Genomic DNA, 24159 nt, shown 5'->3' with positions numbered 1-24159 from the left:
ATGGAGAGCCTTGTTTGCGAGTGAGGATTTTGAATTGACATCTCTTCTGGATGGGGAGCCAGTGGAGGTTCCTAAGGTGAGGGGTGATGCTTGAGCACTTGGGGAGGTTGAGGATGAGCCTGGCTGTGATTTTCTGTAGAGTCTGCAGTCTTTTAAGTAGCTAGCAGGACACTCCGGCTAAGAGATCGTTGCCATAGTCAAGGCGGCTAGTGGCGAGGGCATGTGTGACTGTCTTTCTTCTGTCGGTAAGGATCCATTAGAAGATTCGGCAGAGCATACAGAGGATGTAGAAGCAGGAGGAGGCGACTGAGTTTACTGGGTGATTCATGCATAGTTGGCAGTCAAGGATGATGCTGAGGTTTTGTCCATGTTCTGATGGCGAGGGCTTTGGTCCGAGTTCTGCTGTTCACCAGCTGTGGTCCCATACAGAAGTGTTCTTCCCGAAGATCAGGACTTCTATTTTGTCTGTGTTTAGTTTGAGGCAACTGTTTTTCATCCATGTTGCTACATTGGTCATGGCATTGCAGATGTTGGCTTTGGTGTTGTGGGGTTCTTCAGTGAGCCAGAGGATTAGTTGAGTGTCGTCGACGTAGGAGACTCTATTGAGTCTGCAGGATCTGAAGATGTCTGCGATGGGAGTCATGTAGATGTTGAACACGGTTGGGCTAAGAGAGGATCTTCGGGGTATGCTGCAGGTGATGTTCTTGGGTGTAGAAGTGAAGGGATGCAGCCTAAGAGGAAAGAGGCGACCCACTCAAGGGTGTTTTGTTGAATGCCTATGTTGTGGAGTCTTCTGAGGAGAGTGTTGTGGGATACTGTATCGAACACTGCAGAGAATTCCAGAAGGATGAGAGTTGCTGACTCTCCTCGGTTGAGATGGGTCCTCATGTCATCCTTGTCAGCAATCAGTGCAGTCTCCATGCTGTGGTTGGCCCAGAATCCTGATTGTAAGGTTTTGAGAAGGTGGTTTCATTTGAGGTAGTCGTAAGCTGTTTGTTGATGCCTTTCTCAAGCACTTTGGCCAGGAAGGGGAGCAGAGAGATTGGTCTGTAGTTTTTGAGGTCACTGGGGTTATCGAAGGGTTTCTTTAGGAGAAGCTGACCTCTGCATGCTTCCATTCATCGGAGAAGGCTGCAGTGGAAATGAAGTATGTTGAGGATGTGGGTTACTTCTGTGCTAATAGTTTTGGCTTTGAGGTTGAAAAGCCGGTGGGGGCAGGGGGCAGTGGGGGCCCCGTACTGGATGGATGACAGGATGGCTGTGGTGGTCTGTGTGGTAATCAGGGACCAGGAAGTTATCTTGTGGCTAGTATTCGCTGCTTGAGATATGTTGTTGAGGCTGGAGATGGAGGGTTGGGGGTCTGGGCATGACCCGGAGGGTCTTTAAGCAGGGTGCCTCGCATTGTGGTGTTGGCATCGGTCTGGAGTCAGAAGTTGAGGTGCTCCTTGAGGGGCATTGGGTCGTCGTCTGTGATGGTGCTCGCTCTTTTCCCAAACTTGTATCCTGACACCTTCAGCTTTTAGAAAATATACAACAAACAAGCTTTTGCATTGAAGATGACAACACAAGGAACTCAGGGCTTCACTGTGGCCAAGCTTAAAATTAACATAAATATACTTCAGTTGAAATGATTTATCACACACTTCCCACAAATGCCATGCTTAATTTCAACCAGCAGTCACCAGTGAGGGCCACTGGAGCTTATTTTCCCACATCAGACATTTTTCAAGCTTAAAGAGGGAAAAACACAGAGTTTGGAAAGACAAAAGAAGAGAAAGACAGCAAAACTGTCACAAATGGTGAAAGTAGGAACCTGCAGTAGTGAGATAAAGTGGCAGGGAGTGTCTGGTAGTGGTTAAAAAAGGGTTAAAGGTACATGGGGTGGCTTTTAGACTACCAACCTTGGTATTCAGTGCTCTGACATTTAATTGAAACTGCTGCGGGCTTCTGAGCAGAGAGTTGGGTACCAGCACTCTCTCTTTTACAAATTAGGCACTGTTTGGAACCATATTTCAAGGCAAAGCACCTTCATGTAAGTGGGCAGCATGAAACCTAAGATGTCTTTCAGATTGTCAAACGTTTCCGTTAATGTTAGAAGCATGTGCAGAGCTTTAGAATACATCTGGAAACAATGCTTGTCCATCGTCAGTGCCAACAAGCGACTGATGTGTGGCATGCGTCCATCGTAATACTTTCCCCACAACAGACCACATCTTTCTGTGGAGCACGACCAGCGATGGGTGTCTGTGAAGGCAGGGAAGATTGGCTCCAATTAGATTTTTTTTTTTTTGAGACAGTATAACAATAAAAAAAATCACAGTATCAAGAGAATCAAAAAACATTACTAAGAATCAATAGGTTACAATTAGTAAAACAGTGCATCTTGATTAAAAAAAGGGGGAAATTACACATATAGGACCAGCATACATTGACCTCTGCAAAACACCAAATAATACAATAAATAAGCTTATTTGATATTGCACGTTTGCCCATTTACCCTACTCTTTCAAAAATGATACATTTTCACTATCATTATTTTCAATATCCAAACGCCTATCAAAGCCTCACAAACCTGGCGCAGGAATTTGATCTTAATGCATTTCTCTTTTCAAGTTCCTTAATTCTACTCTACCCATTTTGGACCACCATTTTTGAAACATCAGATCTTTTTCCGACCGCCAGTTTTGAAGAATTATTGATCTAGCTATTGATACAATAATATACAAACGTTTTTTCTGCAAGGGTCCAATGTTGATTTCAGGTGAATATCCCAGAACCACTGTCTGGACATCTACTGACTGTTCCATTTGTAGTGTGTAGGAACAATAGTTCTCAATCTCAGTCCAGAATTGTCTTATTTTGGAACAGCCCCAAATGATGTGAGTCCAACAGCCACCCCCTCCATTAAGCACCAAAAACAGACGTAAGGAATTTGAGGGTTAATTTTGTACAAAGAAGCTGCAACTCTATACAGTAACAACTAAGCATAAAATTGCATTTGCGTGAAATTTCCACCCTTCACTTGTTTATCTTATATCATACTGCAACCGTACACCAAAGATCTTCTTTAGCCTGCCATTTATCCCGAGCCTTTGCATTTACTAAATTAGCCTCATTTTGTGTGAAGATAGAAACCCAATGGCTAATAGATCTACGAGTTCTAGATTCTATCAAGTCCTCTACTAGTACTAGACTGGATAAAATCTTAATTGGATCTATATCTCTTAAAAAATGTCTGATCTTGATGAAGGACCATTGCATTATATCTCTGAAATATATAATATTACGTTCAACTTCACTCCAAATTTTCCAGGCTTCTAATTTCATAAAATCCATAACTGTACGGTAGCCGTTACGCTCCCATTTACAAACAATATTTTTCTCTAGGAGGGTTCGATCCTCAATAAATATATCTGCCAAGCAAGTAACTCAATTGATGACTGGAATTTAATAATGCTTAATCATTTCTTCTTTATGTTTTATAAACCACTGTAAGGTCTGATATCTAACTTTCTTAGAGGCTGTTGTAAAGCATAAAAAATCAATGATCGCATACTCTTGGAAAATCAAATCAAGGAAAAAAGTATCTAATGCATTTACTCCTGTGGATTTAAAAAATATATATGTATTATGTGCAAGATTTGCAAAGGAGTATTCTCTCAGATCAGGGAGACCCAGTCCACCTTCTTTTAATGGTCTGAATAATGTATCTAACGACAATCTAGGTGTTTTGCTGGCCCATAGAAAAGCTGAGAACAACCTGTCCATCTCTTTAAAAAATGTCATCTGCACAGCACACGGGATAGCTGCAAATAAAAAATTACATAGAGGCAGGACTGATGTGTGAATCAAAGCAACACAGCCCAAAACTGAGAGATGAAAATTAGTCAGTTTTGCAAACAACAACTTAATTTTACTAATTAAAGGTGCATAGTTTAGTGCATATAAATTGTTAATATTTTCTGAAACATGTAGTCCTAAATAACGCTTAGGCCTCAAATTAACTGAAGGATGACATTCAGTAAGTAAATAGTCTAGTGCGCAATTGCATAGTAAAATCTCAGTTTTTGACTTATAACTTCCTAGCACTTGATGCTCTTGAAGGATCTCAAAGACCTTTTCTTGTATATCTATCTCAAGTTTTAGAAATAAAATATATTTTAATACTAGTCATCTCACTTAATGGTGGTGCTACATTCACTTCAGTTCTAATAGCTATAGCTATGGGCTCAATGAACAGGGCAAAAAGTATAGGCGACGGGGACAACCCTGCCGTGTACCCCTGCTCACCTTACAAGCATCAATATAACTGGAGTTAATAATTATTTGTGCTGAGGTTCCTTTATATAGATGAGATATTATCTGAATGAAGCTAATGGGGAAGCCGAACTCCCTGAGAATAATAAAAAGGCAGCAGACTTGATCCGCCTTTTCGGAGTCTAAGAACATAACCTGAACAGGCACTTTATTTTGTGACATATAGGCCCTCATTATGAGTCTGGCGGTCTTAGGAGCGCCAGACTCGCAGTTTCAGTCTGACCACCGCCAAAGCGGTGGTATGACCGCTTTGACAGCAGTCAGACAGCCACATTATGACTGTGGTGATCTGGCCACGGTCGGACGACCAGTTTCCCTCCACTTGAGGGATTGGAGGTGCTGGGGGTCCTAATCCGCCAGGGCAGTGCTGCATGCAATGCCACCCTGGTGATTATGACCCCCCTCTCTGCCAGGTTGGTGGTGACCTGACTGCTGGAGTTTGGAGGGCTTCCTTTTCCTCCCACCAAACTCGTAATGAGGGCCATAGTCTACGGTATCAATGAAGAAGCTTGTGGTACAATATAACTGCCTGCCTGGCACAAAGCCACACTGATCAGGGTGAACAATAGAACCCATAATACTGCTCATTCGATTAGCTAGTAATTTAGTAAAAATGTTATAGTCAAAGTTTAGTAGCTTGATAGGCGTATAAGAATTGACGTTTCCCTTATATTTGTCTCTCTTCAAAAAGCTGAGTGTGGAAAGATATCAGGACCTCCCCCCCTTCTAAGATGAGGTTGACAAGTTTTAAGAGTTTTGGGTTTAAAGCCGGTGCAAATTTTTTATACAATTTGACCGGTATACCATTTTCTTCGGAAGCCTTTCCATTGACCAGTTATTTCACAGCCACTTCAATTAAATTTCTTCAAGTGAGAATTTGGCTTTCCGTGACACTCTGGTGGTGCTAAGCACTGCGCCATATTTATAAGGAGGTGTAACGCCACTTTTTTGTGGCATTATGCCTCCTTGTGAATATGGGCCCCTCTGACACAGTTTTCTGCGTCAGAGGGGAGTGCAATGGGTGTTGCGGTGGGCGTTCCACCACAACACCCATTGCTTTTGACGCTGCCTCAGATTTACGAGCTGTGATAAACCTGAGCCAGTGCCAAAAACTAACGCCACCCCTGGGGTGGCATTAGCATGGCAAAACGAGGAGGAATGCCTTTATTCCTCCTTGTTTTTTGCTTTTTCTGTGTGTGCTGCATTCTGCAACACACATAGAAGAAGCAAAATGCCATAGATGATTATTTATGTGCAGGAAGGGACACCTTCCTACACATAAACATTCATTCAAAATGACGCTTTGGTACTTCAATGTGTGCTGCATTTTGCAGCACACATAGAAGTACCAAATCACCATTATAGATTGTTCATGTGCAGGAAGGAACACCTTCCTGCACATAAACAATCTATCCCCTCAATGCAGACACCCTTGCACTGTGGTGCAAGGATGCATACGTTGGTGCTAGGCAGCTTAATTCAGCGCCAGCGCTTGGGGAAACTCAGGGGTGCACCGTATTCCTCTAAATACAGCACACCTCTGCATTTCTAAAGTGGAGAAGCGCAGCACTGTTTTTGATGCAGGACCGCGCTGCGCCACTTTAACATAAATCTGGGCCATTATTATTTCATTTTGTACATGCTTAGACCATTCTTCGTCTTCTAGATTAACTTTATTAAAGGACCATCTCCCACCAGGCCTTTCTACCTTAATTCCTGACATTTCCATTTTCACCAGGGCATGATCCAAAAAGCCATTCTGAATGTGCACATAACTATTTAATTTCAAATTACATGAAGAAATAAAAATTATCCAGTCTGGTTTATCTAAATGTTTATTTCACCGCAGGTCTGTCAGATCGAGATCTCTAATGCACTCTGCCATAGCGCTATCCATATGTGGCTTATTCTGCTTGTGCGTAGCCAAAGATCTAGGCCTTGGGCAGGGATAACGTTGGTCCACTCAAACTCAGGCTAAGGAGGGCCTCATGTGCAGTGGTGCGTTGTCCTGCAGGGTTGCGCTGTTGATGATCCTCGCACTTCTTTGTTCCTGCAAAAAGAGGCTGCAGGCAGCAAATGGTGGACCGGACTGGCCATACGAAAGGGTTGGCTCAGCTTCTGAGGGTCTCAGGGCTTTGTTGGCACAGTCGCCTCCCTCCTACTACGTCTGTGGGGCCCGAGTGCATTGGTGCTTTGAGGCGTTGGGTCGCAGTGGTCAGAGATTCACTCTGTGTCTTGGGGACCTGCTGAGGAGGGACAACAAGGCTGTGGGGCTACTCTCCGGACTGGCCTTGTGGGTCCTGACATCCTTTTACGATAGGTCTGCTTTGGTGAAGTTGGAGTCTGGATTGGATCACTAACAATCTAGCTCCGGATCCTGAAGGAAATTAAAATCACCAACCAAAATCATAAAGCCAGGAATATTTAGTAATGCCTGACATAATTCAGCCGAAGGTGCTGGGTCATCTAAAATTTGTGCATATATGGTGAGTCTAGTCCTATTAAGTAGTCCACTGACAAGCACCTGCCTACCTTCTGTATCTGCCTGGGAGAAGGTAGCTTGGAAAGGGAAATGCATATTAACTGCCACCCACTTGTAGGCAGTGCTTGTACTCGACATATACTGATAGCCTGCCCATTGCTTTAACATTTTATATGTAGAATCCCTTTTATTCTTAAAGTCCATCTCTTGGAGAAGCATGATATTGGGTGAATGTCCTTTTACCCAGGGACCTATTGCTCGAGCCTTACTTTTATTATTAAAGAAATTGGTATTTAGCATAACTATTTTTATAAGAGTCATATCTTCATTTAATATCTCTGAAGCAGCCTTTTAAATTGTATTTGTTTTTATTTATTTTTTAATTCCAAATGCTGTAATAAAATAAAGCTGCTTGTACTGACAAAGATAAAGTGCATCAAGTGCCCAAAATCAGTTTTGTGTACTGATATCAATTTGCAATAACACCCCCTTAATTTGACTGCGATAAAATGTATCTTACAATGAATATGGAATCTGGAATCCTAGGGCCTGATTTAAGGAAAGTGGTGCTGCACCCAGTGCAGCGCCACTTTCCTTGCACCCCTTAGCACCCCCCTAATGCAACCATGTGTGTGCTGTATCTAAGATATCGCGCACAATGGCGGTAGTGAAGGAAACGAGGGTCAACATTTTTGATGTTAGTTCGGAGCTTTGCAGGACTAGCGTCAAAAGTTTTGACGCTAATCCTGCAAAGTCCATTGAGGCCCATTGAAAACAATTGTGTGCCTCCTTTTAACGCCTGCTCTGAGCTGGCCAAAAAAACATGACGCAGAGAAATCTCTTAGCTTTCTTTGCGGTATTTGTTTGGCCTCCCTAATGGGGGAATGCCCTCTTTGCATACATCGTGCCTGGTGCAGGCATAATGTAGCGCAAGGGTTTACAAAGTGGTGCAATGCATGCATTGCGGCACTTTGTAAATTTGGCATGGCAATTTTAGCCTCGTTGGGCCACATTAGCGCACAAAAAAATTACGCTAATGTGGTGCAAGGAGGCGCTAGGGGCTCTGACATCAACCCCTAACCCTTATTTTGTGCACCCCGAAGGGAAGGATTGCCCACACTTCCTCTCTCGCACACCTAAACACCCTGGTTGCCATGATGTTGCACCCGATCGCACTCAGACCCTCCAGAAACCAGAGAAACCTTGACCCCCAAGATACCCAGCAAATTGTTTCTTATTTCAAATCGAACTTCTCAGTAATAACTGAGACTATATAGAACAATATAGAGGACCACTATAGGAGCACTTTAGGGCACTTTAGACATATTTGCACACTTAAGTGACATCACTAGCTATAATCATTGATTGGCCTAGCTAGATAGTTTCTGGAGAAGTGCCTGGGCATCACCATCATCGATAAATAAACATTTTGCTAGAACTTCAAGCTTGGCCTGCTCAACAATGGTTGCTTGGGAGCCCCTAGCTTTAAATGAATCAATCTTAACAAATTCTCTTCATCTCCGTGCCGTGGGGACTTCTGCAGTCGACCAAGTCTTCTTTTCAATGGCTTTGTATAAAATACATTCCTTAACTCGGTAGTCGGCAAAGTTTAGCAGTATTGTGCGTGGATACTTGGCACTAGCAAATCATTGCACCGGGACCCTATGTGCTCTTGTGTTAGTCAAATCACCAGCTAACTCTGACATTGCCTTCTTCAAAAGGGCTTCTACCCATTCCAGCACTTGTGGACCCTCACTTCCCTTCCCAACTCGCACTATGCGGAGGTTTGAGCGCCTATTATATTTTTCTAAGTCTTCCAATTTACTCCACAACAAGCTTTCACTCTTTTCCCAATGAGTGACTTCCTGCTGCCTGCCATCATTCTCGCACATCTAGGGATCCTCCTTGGCTTCTATTAGATTGGTGACTGGTGGGTGGTGATGTGGGCTCATCCATTGCAGTTGTCGTTTTGCTTCTGTTATACTGTGGGAAAAGTGAATGAATTCTGTGCAGTTTGCCACCAGATGGCAGAATATTGAATAATAATTTTTCCAGCTCACACCCTCTGGTCTCATTGCAGGCCTGCAGCCCTCTCTGGTCCCATGAGTGCGGCAGCACCTACTACACAACTGGGATGTGCTCCAGGGTAAACTCCAACTTCAGATTCTCCAAGACCGTGGCTCCAGCTCTGCAGAGTAAGAAGATTATATCACTCTATGACTATTGTCCTCGCATTCTCCATCCATCCCGCTACTGCACTGAGATTACACCACCCACATCCCAGCACTGCACTAGGATTACTCCACACACATCCCAGCACTGTACTGGGACCATTTCAAACACGCTGCACTGAGACCACTCCACCCACTTGCATGGGCACTATGCCGCGCTCATCTCAGTACTGCATGGTCATCATTCCACACTCATCTTTGTACATAGTACTGCACAGGCACCATTCCACATCCATCACAGCGCTGCACTGGGATCAGTTCATTCCCATTCCTCCACTGTAATGTGATCACATCACCCACATCCCAGCACTGCACAGTACCATTCTCCGGTCATCCCAGCACTGCATCGGGATGACACCACGTGCATACTATCACTACGCAGGCACCATTTCACACTCACTTCAGTTTTGTACTGAGATCACACAGGTGCATCATAACACTGCACTGGGACCATTCCACACCCATCTCAGCACTGTACTGGGACAACTCTATCCATACTCACTGTGGCACTATACTGTGATCACACCACCAGCACTCATGCACTGCTCCCCATACTGCACCATCAGAAAGCATTGTGGCCGTTCATTAATCATCCCAGCACTGCACTTGGATCACCTCATGCACATTCCAGTGCTTTGCGAGGATTACACCGAGCATGTCTGAGCACGACCTAGGGCCGATTCCACACTGATTGCAGCACTGCATTGGGAACACTGCACTCACATTCCTGCCCCACAGGGGAAACAGGCCTTGCACCTTTTAACCTGACACAATTCCTCAGTCGCCGCCAGCACTGTACTATTATCACATCACCACAGGCATATGTCAGCACAGCACTGGCATTACATCAACATGTACACCTCATTACGGCATTGGGAACATACCCCTCTATAACACCTCCGGTGCCCTGGCTGCATACTGGTACTATGTCACGTAACGTGATGAAGACAAAACTGGCTCAGCCTGGCATTCTACTGGGACTGCTCTCAGAAGCAGGCTTGCTCTGCATCATGAGCTTCGCACACATTGAAATTAAACAGAAGACACAGGGAATCCCCAACCAAAGGATGACTAGAGGAGTGAGGGGGGCACGGTTCACGAGGGGGCTGTTGCTTCTCAAAACGGGACATTTCTCAGGGTACCAAGGAAATGTGGATATTCTCCTGGCTTATGTCTGGGATGGATGATGTAGTTAGTATGGCCACCAGTGGATCACTTGACTGATAGTTTGGTGGCTATTACAATGCAAGCCTCTCCTGGTCAGTAAGGCTACATTCTATTGACAATCCTATGGAATGTCACCCATGAAAAATAGAAATTCTCAAAGTTATGCTGAGTATCCTGTGGAGAGAAAATGCATATTCTGACGTAGGTTCACTTAGCAGAGGTGGTGCTCCAGCCATATGCCCGTTGCAGAACGGTCCATCAGTATCACATATTAAAGTTGGATTTGCAGAGCTCCAAGATTCTGTGGGAGATTCACAGTGTTTGTGGTAGGTTTAAGGGCCATGAGCTTTAAAGATTTTTTGAAGGAATATAATCGATGGATTCGGGCACCATTATAATGTAACCAAAGTGCATCGAAAAGCCAGTATGCAGCCTGATTTCTGCGGGTCCCTGTTGATCCCAGCTAGATCCGGTGATGTAGAGATAGCCTATGTGGTTCGGAGCCATGCTGATGAGCATGCACCATTAATATCTTTTTTGTTGAGAGGCTAGATCGGGGGAATGATGATCCCTCTCATACTGTGTTTGTGACAACAGCTTCCTGTCCTCCACAGGATGCCAGACCTACATGGACATCATCATCGTGCTCGACGGTTCCAACAGCATCTACCCCTGGGTGGAGGTCCAGGATTTCTTGATCAGCATCCTGCAGAAGTTCTACATTGGCTCTGGCCAGATCCAGGTGAGACCTCGTCTCAGTACAGTAAGTGCTCACGAAGCTTTGAATGACATGAACGAAGTAGAGGCCATGTTACCTACACTTACAAAACCTACTCAGTACACCTGCTTAGCTTAGGAATGGTTGTCATGATGGAGCTACAAACACCCCTTTGAGAAGAATTGAAAAACATTGTATTCATTTTAGTTCTCCAAACGCCAGTGTGGGACAATGTGATTTCTCCAGTTTGTTAATGAGGAAGGCTGTGATTGCTCCGAAGCTTGCTCCTACGGTGCAGTTTGGCATGCGCCATGATAAACCACCCGTACAACGTAATTGGGGCAACAATGGCTTCACCAATTCCACACATGATTTGAGTCTTGTGTGGTATAAAAATAATTGGTTGACCTAGGGGCTAGTATTACCCTTATTCACTGTGCGTACAAATCAGTACTTGGATGAGTAGCCTAGTGTTCATTGAAGAAATGTGCACTTTTAGGATTTTGACTGAGGAGTCATATTTAAAGCAGATTTCTTGAACCTGCTTTACACATGGCCATTTGGTAATCAGCAGCTATGCCTTGGGTGAATACTTACAGGAAAGTACAACAAACTAAAAGTATGAATGTGAAAGGCACACACTTGAACATATGTAACTTATTCAGTTGCATAAAAGTAAAAAAAGAACACAGTCACAAATTTTAAATTAAAGTCGTTGAAAATCAGTGTTTCTGCCTTGCAATGTATTTTTAAACATTTGCATAAAATGTACAGTCATGCCCGGTGTGTGTTCTTCAAACAATATTCAGTACACAAATACGGTTCACCCGCACAGCCTTGCACATCTTAGATGCCCTTCTTTACATAGGCTACAGCGTCCATCATGTGGACCTTGCCCATAAGAAGGGAGGAGATTTCACTGTCAGTCATAAGAGCTCTTGGCCCTGTACCCTAAGCAAACAAGTGATGCTTGGTTCCATGGAGATCCTGACAAGTCTCTTCCCAATCTCTCCTCCACTCCCTGCAACTTAGTCTGCCACATTCCGTCTCATCTACAGGACACTTGGGGAGAACAAGAAATGTATTGTTAAATTCTCACCACCTTATCCATCTGGCTCACCCACACCATCCTGTGGAATGTCTTCAACCTCCCAGACAACACAAGCCCAAAAAAACACATTAAGAGACACCCTCCTTAATCTTACTTATACACTCAATGTGGTATAGCACATCACCCAACCAAAACACCAAGTACCATATCCTTGACCTCTTCTTGTCAGCATCACCAACATTTTATTGCAAACCATCCACACCCCTGGTTTGTACAAAAGACCTTAGCCTCCCCGTCTCCCCGGTAAACACCGGCAATGTCCTGGCCATGCATTCTGATGGGCCGGCGGGCAGAAACAATGCTTCTGCCCGCCGGCTCAGCAAAATGTTCTTTATGTGGCCGGCAAAGTCCCAGGTGGGCTGGCGGTCAGTTAAATGACCGCCAGCCTGAACACGGCGGTAAACACCGCCGGGTTCATTAAGAGGGCCTCTACTTGTACTTTTTGGACCACATTATATTGAATGCTTCAGTAAAATTATTGCAAAATTTATAGGCCTAGGATTTTGTTTCCAGAACTATCACTGCACCTTAGCTGGAAGGGTGTATTTACTATGTGAGCACCTTTGAACACTAAGCCCCTCATTTTGACTTCGGCGGGCGGAAAAGGCTTTTCCGCAGGCCCTATTACAAATTTCCCACTGAGGGAAACAGCCCACAACATTGATGCGAGCTCATAATTGAGCCAGTGACAATGTTGCAGTGTGTAGGGTTCACCAGCACCATTCGCGCTTTTCACTGTCTGCAAAGCAGATATTGAAAAACGCGATGGGGCTGGCCATGGGGGCCCCTGCACTGCCCATGCCCAGTGCATGGGCAGTGCAGAGGTCCCTATGGGGCCCCCTGCTCCCCATCTACGCCAGCATTTACATGGCGGTGCAATCACCATGTAAACGCAGGCGAAAAGAGGGGTCGTAATCCCCAGGGCAGCACTGCTTGCAGCGCTATCCTGGCGGATTACGACCGCCAGGCCATTGGCCGGTGAAAATGTGGCGGTGCCGGCGGTTCAACCGTGGTGCGTTTGCCACGGTCATAATGTGTAGGCCGGATTGCCACATTGACAGCGGTCCAACCGCCACTGCGACAGGCATAATTAGGGCCTAAATGTTTCTCATTCATATACTAGACCCCCTTCATGTTGATGTTCTTACCAATGTGCAAATGCATGTCATAGCCACCATCCCTCTATTTACCCTTCTAAATGACGTCAACACTTTTTTGGAAAGTGCAATCCATACCCTGCAGCTGACAATAAACGCTTTGAACATGAAAGAAAACCAGACGCCCGATTAGCTCAGGATCTATGAAGTCCCTTCGTGCAACACACAGACAGCTCACCACATAGTCCAAAGTAAAGTACTTTACCAACAACTCAATGAATGCATTAACAGACACAGAGCATTCTTCAAGACAATCAAACATTGCATCTACCACTTGCCTGATGCTCCTATCCCACATTTCATAGGCAAGTGCAATGCAAACAAACCCTTTTCATCAGTGGAAAAAATACAGACTATCCACATCAACAACACCAAGCATACGTCTCTGACACCCACCCATTCCCACTCCTAAAGAAAATTACTCTAAACCCCAATGACCTTAACCAGCTATAAGCCCAACTCTCATCTGCCCTCCATCAGCAAGATCTTTTTAAAAGCAGTCTGTGCTCAACTCCAAAACTGAATCAGTGCTAACCATCTCCTCCATAACTATTATTTTGGCTTTAGGTCAGGCTGCAACACTGAGATTTCTACTTTTAACAACTTACACAACACTTTCCTGATGACAGATGAAGATGACCACTGTCTACTGATTTTGCTGGAACACTCAGCTACCTTTGGCACATTTGGCCATCCCATCCTCATCCTGGAGTTTCAGATGGTATTTACTGTGAAAGTCATTCACTGTTTCTCCTTCTACCTTTCCAATTGACTTATGTTTGTTTAAATGGGCACCTCCTGGTCCGAGAAAGATCCCAATCACCTGCAGAGCCCCCCAGGGTTTTATACTGTCCCCTAATTCACCAGTATGCTGATGATACATATCTCTAAATGAAAGGCTTCTGACATCCAAAGCCCAAACACTGCCTGCACCTCATTCAGTCCAGGATGCCCAGCGCCTGCCATATGCTCAACCCCACCAAGACAGAATTCCTATTACTTGCCAAGAACATCAAGCAACAAATTGTTCAAACCAGACTCAATGACATGATTCTTGATCGCTTTGAACCCCCATCCTGGTCTAATTCATTTTCTCCCCTTGTCAACCCACACCATCTTCAAAATGTGCTGTATCCTTTACAAAGTAATCATGACCAACACCTTGGTTTATCTCACAGACAAGCTAACTATTTGTGGAGGCTCTCAACACACCCTTATCCAAGTGCCCATCAGGCCAGAGACTAAGAAGGGTAAAGAAGAAAAAACAAATCAGCAAGTCTTTTCCATCTATGCATCAAATATCTGAAATGACATCTCTGTATACATCAGGACTGACCAAACACTTCTCCCGTTTAGTAAAATGTTGAAGACAAACCTCTTAATAAAACACTAGCTCACAATGCAATAACGTACACTTCTGCTCCCCGAAACCAGCTACATCTCCTATCAGTTGTGTTGGACCTGGCTTTTTGACAGGGACATCCCCAAACTTTTTGCCTCCTTCCTCCTATTTTTTCTGACCTGTTGTTGTTGGCTTTTGACCTCTGAGCACTTTACCACTGCTAACCAGTGATAAAGTGCATATGCTCTCTGTGTAAATTGTACTATTGATTGGTTTATCCATGATTGACTATTTAATTTACCTGTAAGTCCCTATTAGAGTGCACTACATGTGCCTAGGGCATGTAGATTAAATGCTACTAGTGGGCCTGCAGCACTGGTTGTGCCACCCACCTCAGTAGCCCCTTAACCTTGTCTCAGGCCTGCCATTGCCAGGCCTGTGTGTGCAGTTTCACTGCCACTTCGACTTGGCATTTAAAAGTACTTGCCAAGCCTAGAACTCCCCTTTTTCTACATATAAGTCATCCCTAATGTGTGCCCTAGGTAACCCCTAGAGCAGGGTGCTGTGTAGGTAAAAGGCAGGACATGTACCTGTGTAGTTATATGTCCTGGTAGTGTAAAACTCCTAAATTCGTTTTTACACTACTGTGAGGCCTGCTCCCTTCATAGGCTAACATTGGGGCTGCCCTCATACACTGTTGAAGTGGCAGCTGCTGATCTGAAAGGAGCAGGAAGGTCATATTTGGTATGGCCAGAATGGTAATATAAAATCCTGCTGACTGGTGAAGTCGGATTTAATATTACTATTCTAGAAATGCCACTTTTAGAAAGTGAGCATTTCTTTGCACTAAAAACTTGTTGTGCCCTTCAATCCACGTCTGGCTAGGTTTAGTTGACAGCTCCTTGTGCATTCACTCAGACACACCCCAAACACAGGGTACTCAGCCTCACTTGCATACATCTGCATTTTGAATGGGTCTTCCTGGGCTGGGAGGGTGGAGGGCCTGCCCTCACACAAAGGACTGCCACACCCCCTACTGGGACTCTGGCAGACAGGATTGAACTGAAAGGGAACTTGGTGCATTTCTTAGAGACTCTTTGAAGTCACCCCCACTTCAAAGGCACAACTTAGTATAAAACAGGGCCTCTGCCCTACCTCATCAGACACTTGCTGGAGAAGAAACCTGAACCAGAAACTACATCCTGCCAAGAAGAACTGCCTGGCTGCTCAAAGGACTCACCTGCCTGCTTTCTCCAAAGGACTGCTGTCTTGCTGTTGCCCTGCTGCCTTGCTGAACTCTTGTCTGGCTGTGAAAGTGCTCTCCAAGGGCTTGGATAGAGCTTGCCTCCTGTTCCTTGAAGTCTCAGGACCAAAAAGACTTCTTCCTTTCACGTGGACGCTCCGTGCGCCGAAAATTTCGACGCACAGCTTGTTTCGCGGCGAGAAAAACGCCGCACACCGACGCTGATCAACGCGACGCCCTCGGGACGATCGAGACTTCGACGCACAACCTCGCAAGGACAAAGCCGCCCGACTTCCAAGGAGAAATCGACGCAACGCCTACCGTGAGTGCGAAACTTTGACGCACGGCCTCGCAAGGACAACGCCGCCCGACTTCCAAGGAGAATTCGACGCGACGCCTGCCGTGAGACCAAAATTTCGACGCACGGCCTCGCAAGGACAACGCCGCCCGACTTCCAAGGAGAAATCGACGCGACGCCTACCGTGAGATCGAAACTTCGACGCGCAGCCCCGCAGAACGACGCGCAGCCGGAAAATAAGCAGGAGAATCCACGCACAGACCCGGGACATCTGGTAATCCTCGCGATCCACAAAAAGAGACTGTCTGCGCGCCGGAAAACGACGCCCGACTTCCCCGCGTGGAAAAGAACGACGCAAGTCTGTGTGTGCTGAGCGGAAATCGACGCACACACCCCTTTTTCCCCGCATCTCTTCTCCTGTGGCCCTCTGAGGAGATTTCCCACCAGAAACCAGGTACTCTGTGCTTGAAAGACACTTTATTGCTTTTTAAAGACTTAAAGACTCTTAATATCACTTTTCAGTGATATCTTTACAAATTCGTATTGCAACTTTGATCGTTTTGACCTACAATTATCCAGATAAATATTCTATATTTTTCTAAACACTGTGTGGTGTATTTTTGTGGTGTTATACTATGGTGTTGTATGATTTATTGCACAAATGCTTTACACATTGCCTTCTAAGTTAAGCCTGACTGCTCGTGCCAAGCTACCGGAGGGTGAGCACAGGCTGATTTTGGATTGTGTGTGACTTACCCTGACTAGAGTGAGGGTTCTTGCTTGGACAGAGGGCAACCTAACTGCCAACCAAAAACCCCATTTCTAACATTGGTGATCAGCGGTGAGGATAGGACTTGTGTTTGTGCAGTGACATACAGTAGCTAAGTATTTCACTACCTACCCACAGTTGAAGGTCAACTTGATTTTTCATCTCTTTTGACTTTTGGTCTCTGATGTCCTCCTGGATATACTATTGATATTTTGGACTTTGGATTTTGGTTTTTGCTGGTAAGATCCTATCAGAATGGGATCGCTTACCTACTTATTCTTTTTGCCTACTGACCACCTCACTAAGGCTGACCTAAGGAAGCTTTGCAGAGAATGTGGCCTTCCTGTAGCAAAGAGATCTACTAAAGCAGAGATGCTACATGCCTACATAGTCTGGGAGGAAGACAGATGGGCAGAGAGAGAGGCAGCAAGAAACCAAATGACTAAGTACCCCTCAGAGGAGGAGGAGGACTACTCACATGAGGAGGAAGACGACTCAGATGAGGAAAGAGACCCAGTGAAAAAAGAATGGCTCATGGCTCAAGCACGGTGGATGGAAGAGCTAGATGAGTTTCTTGAAAAGGCTGAGGCAGCAAGTCTCTTAGCCCTGGAAGAAGAAAAGATTGCAGCTCAAGAGCTGAGCTGTAAAGAGCTGAAACTGGAGGCCGGAAGGGCTGAGTCCAGTTCAGATGGTGGCAGCAAAAATCTTGCATCTAGTACTGCTGAAGAAGGGCACAAGCCCAGAGATGTGGTGCCCAACTTGAAGAAGGGAGTTGACACACCCCAGGCAGTTCAAGGGTATGAGGTAGTTCCCGTTATGCACAGGGTCCCTGAGAAGAATTGGGGAACTGGCACAGGGAGTCATATTCCTACTGGGGGGAGGGACACTTTACTGACTCTAGCAGAGAGTGACAGAGAAAAGGGTTCCCCCCTGGTGGACGTCCTGGATATAGAGTGTAGAGACATCCCAGAAGAGTTTGGGTTGAGTGTCAGGGACAGACAGAAACTGTCTCACCAGTCTCAAGAGGGTGATGTAGAGTGCTTTTCCAAGGCTGAGTTACTAGGTGGTTGGGTGAAGGGTACTGTGGTTAATACATGTGAAGGGCAGAGTGATGTAATTGCTGGAGAGCATATGTCTGGTCCTTATTTTCCAGAGCTACGCCAACACCAGGTGGAGTGTGAGTTCTCTGACCCCAGGGAACTTACAGTGGAGGCAGACTTTTGGGTGAGTACCAGAGAGTCTGAAGAGGCATTTGGGGGTGCTCCTGAAGGGAGTGGTCTAGGTGGTTCCCGACCAAGTGAGGTGGGAGAGGATTGTAGTGTCCCAGGTAGGTCTCAGAGCCTAACCTGTACCGTAGGGCCACCTTTTGAGGGAAGCCCCGCAGTGTCAGAAGAACTTGGGGGGATGACTGTAGACAGCATCCCAACAGTTCTGGTGTCTGGCAGTACCACTCCTAGTGAGGGGGTGCAGAAGTCCAGACATAGGGTTGAGAGGGGGTGGCAGACCCCAGTGGAGGATCTTGAAAGTCAGGGGTCAGCTCTGAGAGCAGAGCCCCCCAGGAATGACCCAGGTGAGACCGTTTCTGGTTTGGGGGAAACCCAGACTCTGCCGGATGGGCAGAGGTCGGGAGACCTGCGCCAACCAGACTCTTGTGTGGCCCTTGGGGACGGCGTGTCCCTTGTGGGGGGTGAGAGTGCCCCCCAGGAAGTCCTGGCATGCCAGGCAAAGATTCAACCTCAGGGTGGTGACTCTGGGTTGGATAACCGGGTTCAGAGGTTAAACTTTGACCTGGTGGGGGGTAGATGTGCCCCCCAGAAAGTCCTGGAATGCCAGGCAATGGCTCAACCTCAGGGTGGTGACTCTGGGTTGGCTTACCAGGTGAAGAGGTCAAACTCTGACCTGGTGGGGGGTAGGTGTGCCCCCCAGAAAGTCCTGGCGTGCCAGGCAGTTGTCCAACCTCAGGGTGTCGACTCTGGGTTGGATGGCCAGGTTCAGAGGTTAAACTCTGACCTGGTGGGAGGTAGGTGTGCCTCCCAGAAAGTCCTGGGGTGCCAGGCAATTGCCCAACCTCAGGGTGGTGACTCTGGGTTGGCTAACCCGGTTCAGAGGTCAAACTCTGACCTGGTGGGGGGTAGGTGTGCCCCCCAGAAAGTCCTGGTATACCAGGCAATGGTTCAACCTCAGGGTGGTGACCCTGGGTTGGATATCCAGGTTCAGAGGTTAACCTCTGACCTGGTGGGGGGTAGGTGTGCCCCCCAGAAAGCCCTGGTGTACCAGGCAGTTGTCCCACCTCAGGATGGTGACCCTAGGTTGGAGAACCAGGTTCAGAGGTTAAACTCTGACCTGGTGGAGGGTCAGTGTGCCCTCCAGGAAGTCCTGGCGTGCCAGGCGATTGTTCTACTTCAGGGTGGTAACTCTGAGTTGAATGGCCCAGTTCAGAGGTTAAACTCTGACCTGGTGGAGGGTCAGTGTGCCCTCCAGAAAGTCCTGGCGTGCCAGGCAATTGTTCAACCTCAGAGTGCTGACTCTGGGTTGGATACCCAGGTTCAGAGGTTAAACTCTGACCTGGTGGGAGGTAGGTGTGCCTCCCAAGAAGCCCTGCTGTGCCAGGCAATTGTCCAACCTCAGGGTGTTGACTCTGGGTTGGATGACCAGGTTCAGAGGTTAAACTCTGACCTGGTGGGGGGTAGGTGTGCCCCCCAGAAAGTCCTGGCGTGCCAGGCAATTGCCCAACCTCAGGGTGGTGACCCTGGGTTGGGGAACCAGGCTCAGAGGTTAAACTCTGACCTGGTGGGAGGTAGGTGTGCCTCCCAGAAAGTCCTGGTGCGCCAGGCAATTGTTCAACTTCAGGGTGGTGACTCTGAGTTGAATGGTCAGGTGCAGAGGTTAAACTCTGACCTGGTGGAGGGTCAGTGCGCCCTCCAGGAAGTCCTGGTGTGCCAGGCAATTGTTCAACTTCAGGGTGGTGACTCTGAGTTGAATGGTCAGGTGCAGAGGTTAAACTCTGACCTGGTGGAGGGTCAGTGTGCCCTCCAGGAAGTCCTGGCGTGCCAGGCAATTGTTCAACCTCAGGGTGGTGACTCTGAGTTGAATGGGCAGGTGCAGAGGTTAAACTCTGACCTGGTGGGGGGTAGGTGTGCCTCCCAGGAAGTCCTGGTTTGCCAGGCGGTGATCCAGTCTGAGGGTACAGACCCTGGGCTGGAAGATCAGGTTCAGGGTGTCCCCCCGGACCTGGAGGGAGGGGCTACTGATAACAGTGCCCCTACCATGTTGTCTTCTGAGGAGGCCACTCCTAGTTGGAGGGGGCTGGACCCCAGAAGGGAGGGCAGGGGGAGGGAAGCCTCACCCCGGGCCCTAGTCCAACCTGAAGGTACAGACCCCAGGTTGGAGGGCCAGTGGCAGGTTAACAGCCCTGCACTGGTGGAGGAATGGTACAGGGCGACTTCTGTAAGCCCCCTGGCCATGTTGGACTCTGGGGGTACCGCTCCAGGAGGGAGGGTACAAAGCCCCAGAGGGGAGGACCAGGTTCAGGCTGTCATCCCTGACCTGGTGGAAGGGAGAGTGGTTAAAGGGTGCCCAGCACCTGGGGCTACCGCCCCCCACTCTCCACAGCCACAGTGGTTGGAGAGCTTTGAGAGGCCTGGGGCCTGGCTCTCATCCCTGGCAGCTGTCAGTAATCACTGTGGCTTGCTGTCCGGGTGGACAGAGTTATCCCTGGGGAGGGGACAAGTGTCACACCCCAGGGGTAGAGTGGGCAACACCACTATGTTGGTCATGGGGGTACTATCCTGCTCCTGGGATACATCTGTGAGCAAAGTAAGGTTAGGTGCTGCACAGATGGGATCCGCAGGAAAGGAGAAAGGTTCCCCATGGATGGGCTTAGTGGGCCCTGAGAGTATGGACAGAGGGATCCAATGGGAGTCAGGAAGGCGAAGAACTGGAGCATGCCCCTGCTGTTGTGGGCCTGGGTCCTTGTTCTGTCGCCTCAAACAGGGAAGTACATCAGGATAGTGATTGTTCTCCCCTGGCTTTAGGCTGGTGGGGGGTCATGTTGGACCTGGCTTTTTGACAGGGACATCCCCAAACTTTTTGCCTCCTTCCTCCTATTTTTTCTGACCTGTTGTTGTTGGCTTTTGACCTCTGAGCACTTTACCACTGCTAACCAGTGCTAAAGTGCATATGCTCTCTGTGTAAATTGTACTATTGATTGGTTTATCCATGATTGACTATTTAATTTACCTGTAAGTCCCTATTAGAGTGCACTACATGTGCCTAGGGCATGTAGATTAAATGCTACTAGTGGGCCTGCAGCACTGGTTGTGCCACCCACCTCAGTAGCCCCTTAACCTTGTCTCAGGCCTGCCATTGCCAGGCCTGTGTGTGCAGTTTCACTGCCACTTCGACTTGGCATTTAAAAGTACTTGCCAAGCCTAGAACTCCCCTTTTTCTACATATAAGTCATCCCTAATGTGTGCCCTAGGTAACCCCTAGAGCAGGGTGCTGTGTAGGTAAAAGGCAGGACATGTACCTGTGTAGTTATATGTCCTGGTAGTGTAAAACTCCTAAATTCGTTTTTACACTACTGTGAGGCCTGCTCCCTTCATAGGCTAACATTGGGGCTGCCCTCATACACTGTTGAAGTGGCAGCTGCTGATCTGAAAGGAGCAGGAAGGTCATATTTGGTATGGCCAGAATGGTAATATAAAATCCTGCTGACTGGTGAAGTCGGATTTAATATTACTATTCTAGAAATGCCACTTTTAGAAAGTGAGCATTTCTTTGCACTAAAAACTTGTTGTGCCCTTCAATCCACGTCTGGCTAGGTTTAGTTGACAGCTCCTTGTGCATTCACTCAGACACACCCCAAACACAGGGTACTCAGCCTCACTTGCATACATCTGCATTTTGAATGGGTCTTCCTGGGCTGGGAGGGTGGAGGGCCTGCCCTCACACAAAGGACTGCCACACCCCCTACTGGGACTCTGGCAGACAGGATTGAACTGAAAGGGAACTTGGTGCATTTCTTAGAGACTCTTTGAAGTCACCCCCACTTCAAAGGCACAACTTAGTATAAAACAGGGCCTCTGCCCTACCTCATCAGACACTTGCTGGAGAAGAAACCTGAACCAGAAACTACATCCTGCCAAGAAGAACTGCCTGGCTGCTCAAAGGACTCACCTGCCTGCTTTCTCCAAAGGACTGCTGTCTTGCTGTTGCCCTGCTGCCTTGCTGAACTCTTGTCTGGCTGTGAAAGTGCTCTCCAAGGGCTTGGATAGAGCTTGCCTCCTGTTCCTTGAAGTCTCAGGACCAAAAAGACTTCTTCCTTTCACGTGGACGCTCCGTGCGCCGAAAATTTCGACGCACAGCTTGTTTCGCGGCGAGAAAAACGCTGCACACCGACGCTGATCAACGCGACGCCCTCGGGACGATCGAGACTTCGACGCACAACCTCGCAAGGACAAAGCCGCCCGACTTCCAAGGAGAAATCGACGCGACGCCTACCGTGAGTGCGAAACTTTGACGCACGGCCTCGCAAGGACAACGCCGCCCGACTTCCAAGGAGAATTCGACGCGACGCCTGCCGTGAGACCAAAATTTCGACGCACGGCCTCGCAAGGACAACGCCGCCCGACTTCCAAGGAGAAATCGACGCGACGCCTACCGTGAGATCGAAACTTCGACGCGCAGCCCCGCAGAACGACGCGCAGCCGGAAAATAAGCAGGAGAATCCACGCACAGACCCGGGACATCTGGTAATCCTCGCGATCCACAAAAAGAGACTGTCTGCGCGCCGGAAAACGACGCCCGACTTCCCCGCGTGGAAAAGAACGACGCAAGTCTGTGTGTGCTGAGCGGAAATCGACGCACACACGCCTTTTTCCCCGCATCTCTTCTCCTGTGGCCCTCTGAGGAGATTTCCCACCAGAAACCAGGTACTCTGTGCTTCAAAGACACTTTATTGCTTTTTAAAGACTTAAAGACTCTTAATATCACTTTTCAGTGATATCTTTACAAATTCGTATTGCAACTTTGATCGTTTTGACCTACAATTATCCAGATAAATATTCTATATTTTTCTAAACACTGTGTGGTGTATTTTTGTGGTGTTATACTATGGTGTTGTATGATTTATTGCACAAATGCTTTACACATTGCCTTCTAAGTTAAGCCTGACTGCTCGTGCCAAGCTACCGGAGGGTGAGCACAGGCTGATTTTGGATTGTGTGTGACTTACCCTGACTAGAGTGAGGGTTCTTGCTTGGACAGAGGGCAACCTAACTGCCAACCAAAAACCCCATTTCTAACAAGTTGCTAACGCAATGCTTGCCTTTGACCATGTATAGCCCATGAAACTGACTAGTGGCTAGGTTTATGCTATACGAATACCACAAATGTACACACACATGCAATTTTTTTTTTATTGTCGACTTTGCTCTCTGTCTGTGAGTGTCACACAAACCTCAGGGCCACTTGGCATTACAGCTTCATATTCAACTCTTTTAACTAGGCTGCCATTGCGAAATTCTTAAATAGGTTGTCTGGCATTTTTCATAGGTTGTGTGGCATCAGAAATGATAAACTCATCTGCACCTTTAGTTTATGTTATTCCTTACATTTGTTAGTTTATTTTCCAGTGATTATACAATACAAGTTCCATGAAATGTGATACACGCGGGTATACGTAGACTACACTTGGAAAAAGCAAGTGAATTATGCAATTTAGTTGTGCCTCAGAACATAATCCCTTATAAACGTGATATCAAAGCCAATGGCTAAAGCATTTGCATAACAGTTCATTGCACGCACTGTAAAGAAACATAAATAAGCTATAATCAGATGGCATTGCCCTGACCCATTCCAAACCGTGTACTCCCCAGTCAGACTCACTACCCACCCAACAAAAATACACTCCCATCCCCGACCTCAATATCACCAGCAGCGCTTTATGATCCACAGGGCCTGACTAGGGAACCAAAAGCAGCAGTGGCAAAAATGTTCAAACCACCCCTGCTCCATTTGTCTTTGTCCTTTCTTTCCCTTCCCATCCATCTATTCTCTCTCTTCTCTTCTTTGCTGGTATCTCTCGCTCTCCCCAACCCTCGCTTCCCCTCTGCAATTAACATTGGGGAGCTGGGAAAGTGACAGAGGCACCAGAGACAGTCCTGGGCTTTCAAAACCGGTCTATAAGAGTCCTCAACTTTCAAAACCGGCCTCCAAGCACCCAGTCCACCAGAAAATGCCTGGTGGAGTAAAAGGCCTGTCCATCCCGGACGATCAGTCACTCATCATTTTTCCTTCACTTGGTCACTTACACACATCCATG

General features: G+C 47.0%; 1 protein-coding gene across 4 annotated transcripts in view; it reads left to right on the top strand.

Moving 5' to 3' along the window:
• ITGA11 (integrin subunit alpha 11) overlaps positions 1 to 24159 on the top strand; it is a 574736-nt gene that overhangs the window by 180793 nt on the left and 369784 nt on the right. For all 4 annotated transcript variants that reach the window (XM_069222912.1, XM_069222911.1, XM_069222913.1 and 1 more), the window contains 2 exons: positions 8880 to 8994; positions 10812 to 10939. In XM_069222912.1, the coding sequence (XP_069079013.1) occupies positions 8880 to 8994; positions 10812 to 10939 (243 nt within the window). The remainder of the gene's footprint in view (positions 1 to 8879; positions 8995 to 10811; positions 10940 to 24159) is intronic.

Source organism: Pleurodeles waltl, chromosome 3_1 (assembly GCF_031143425.1).
Source record: "Pleurodeles waltl isolate 20211129_DDA chromosome 3_1, aPleWal1.hap1.20221129, whole genome shotgun sequence".
Lineage (NCBI taxonomy): Eukaryota > Metazoa > Chordata > Amphibia > Caudata > Salamandridae > Pleurodeles > Pleurodeles waltl.
This window is presented reverse-complemented; position numbering and strand designations above follow the sequence as displayed.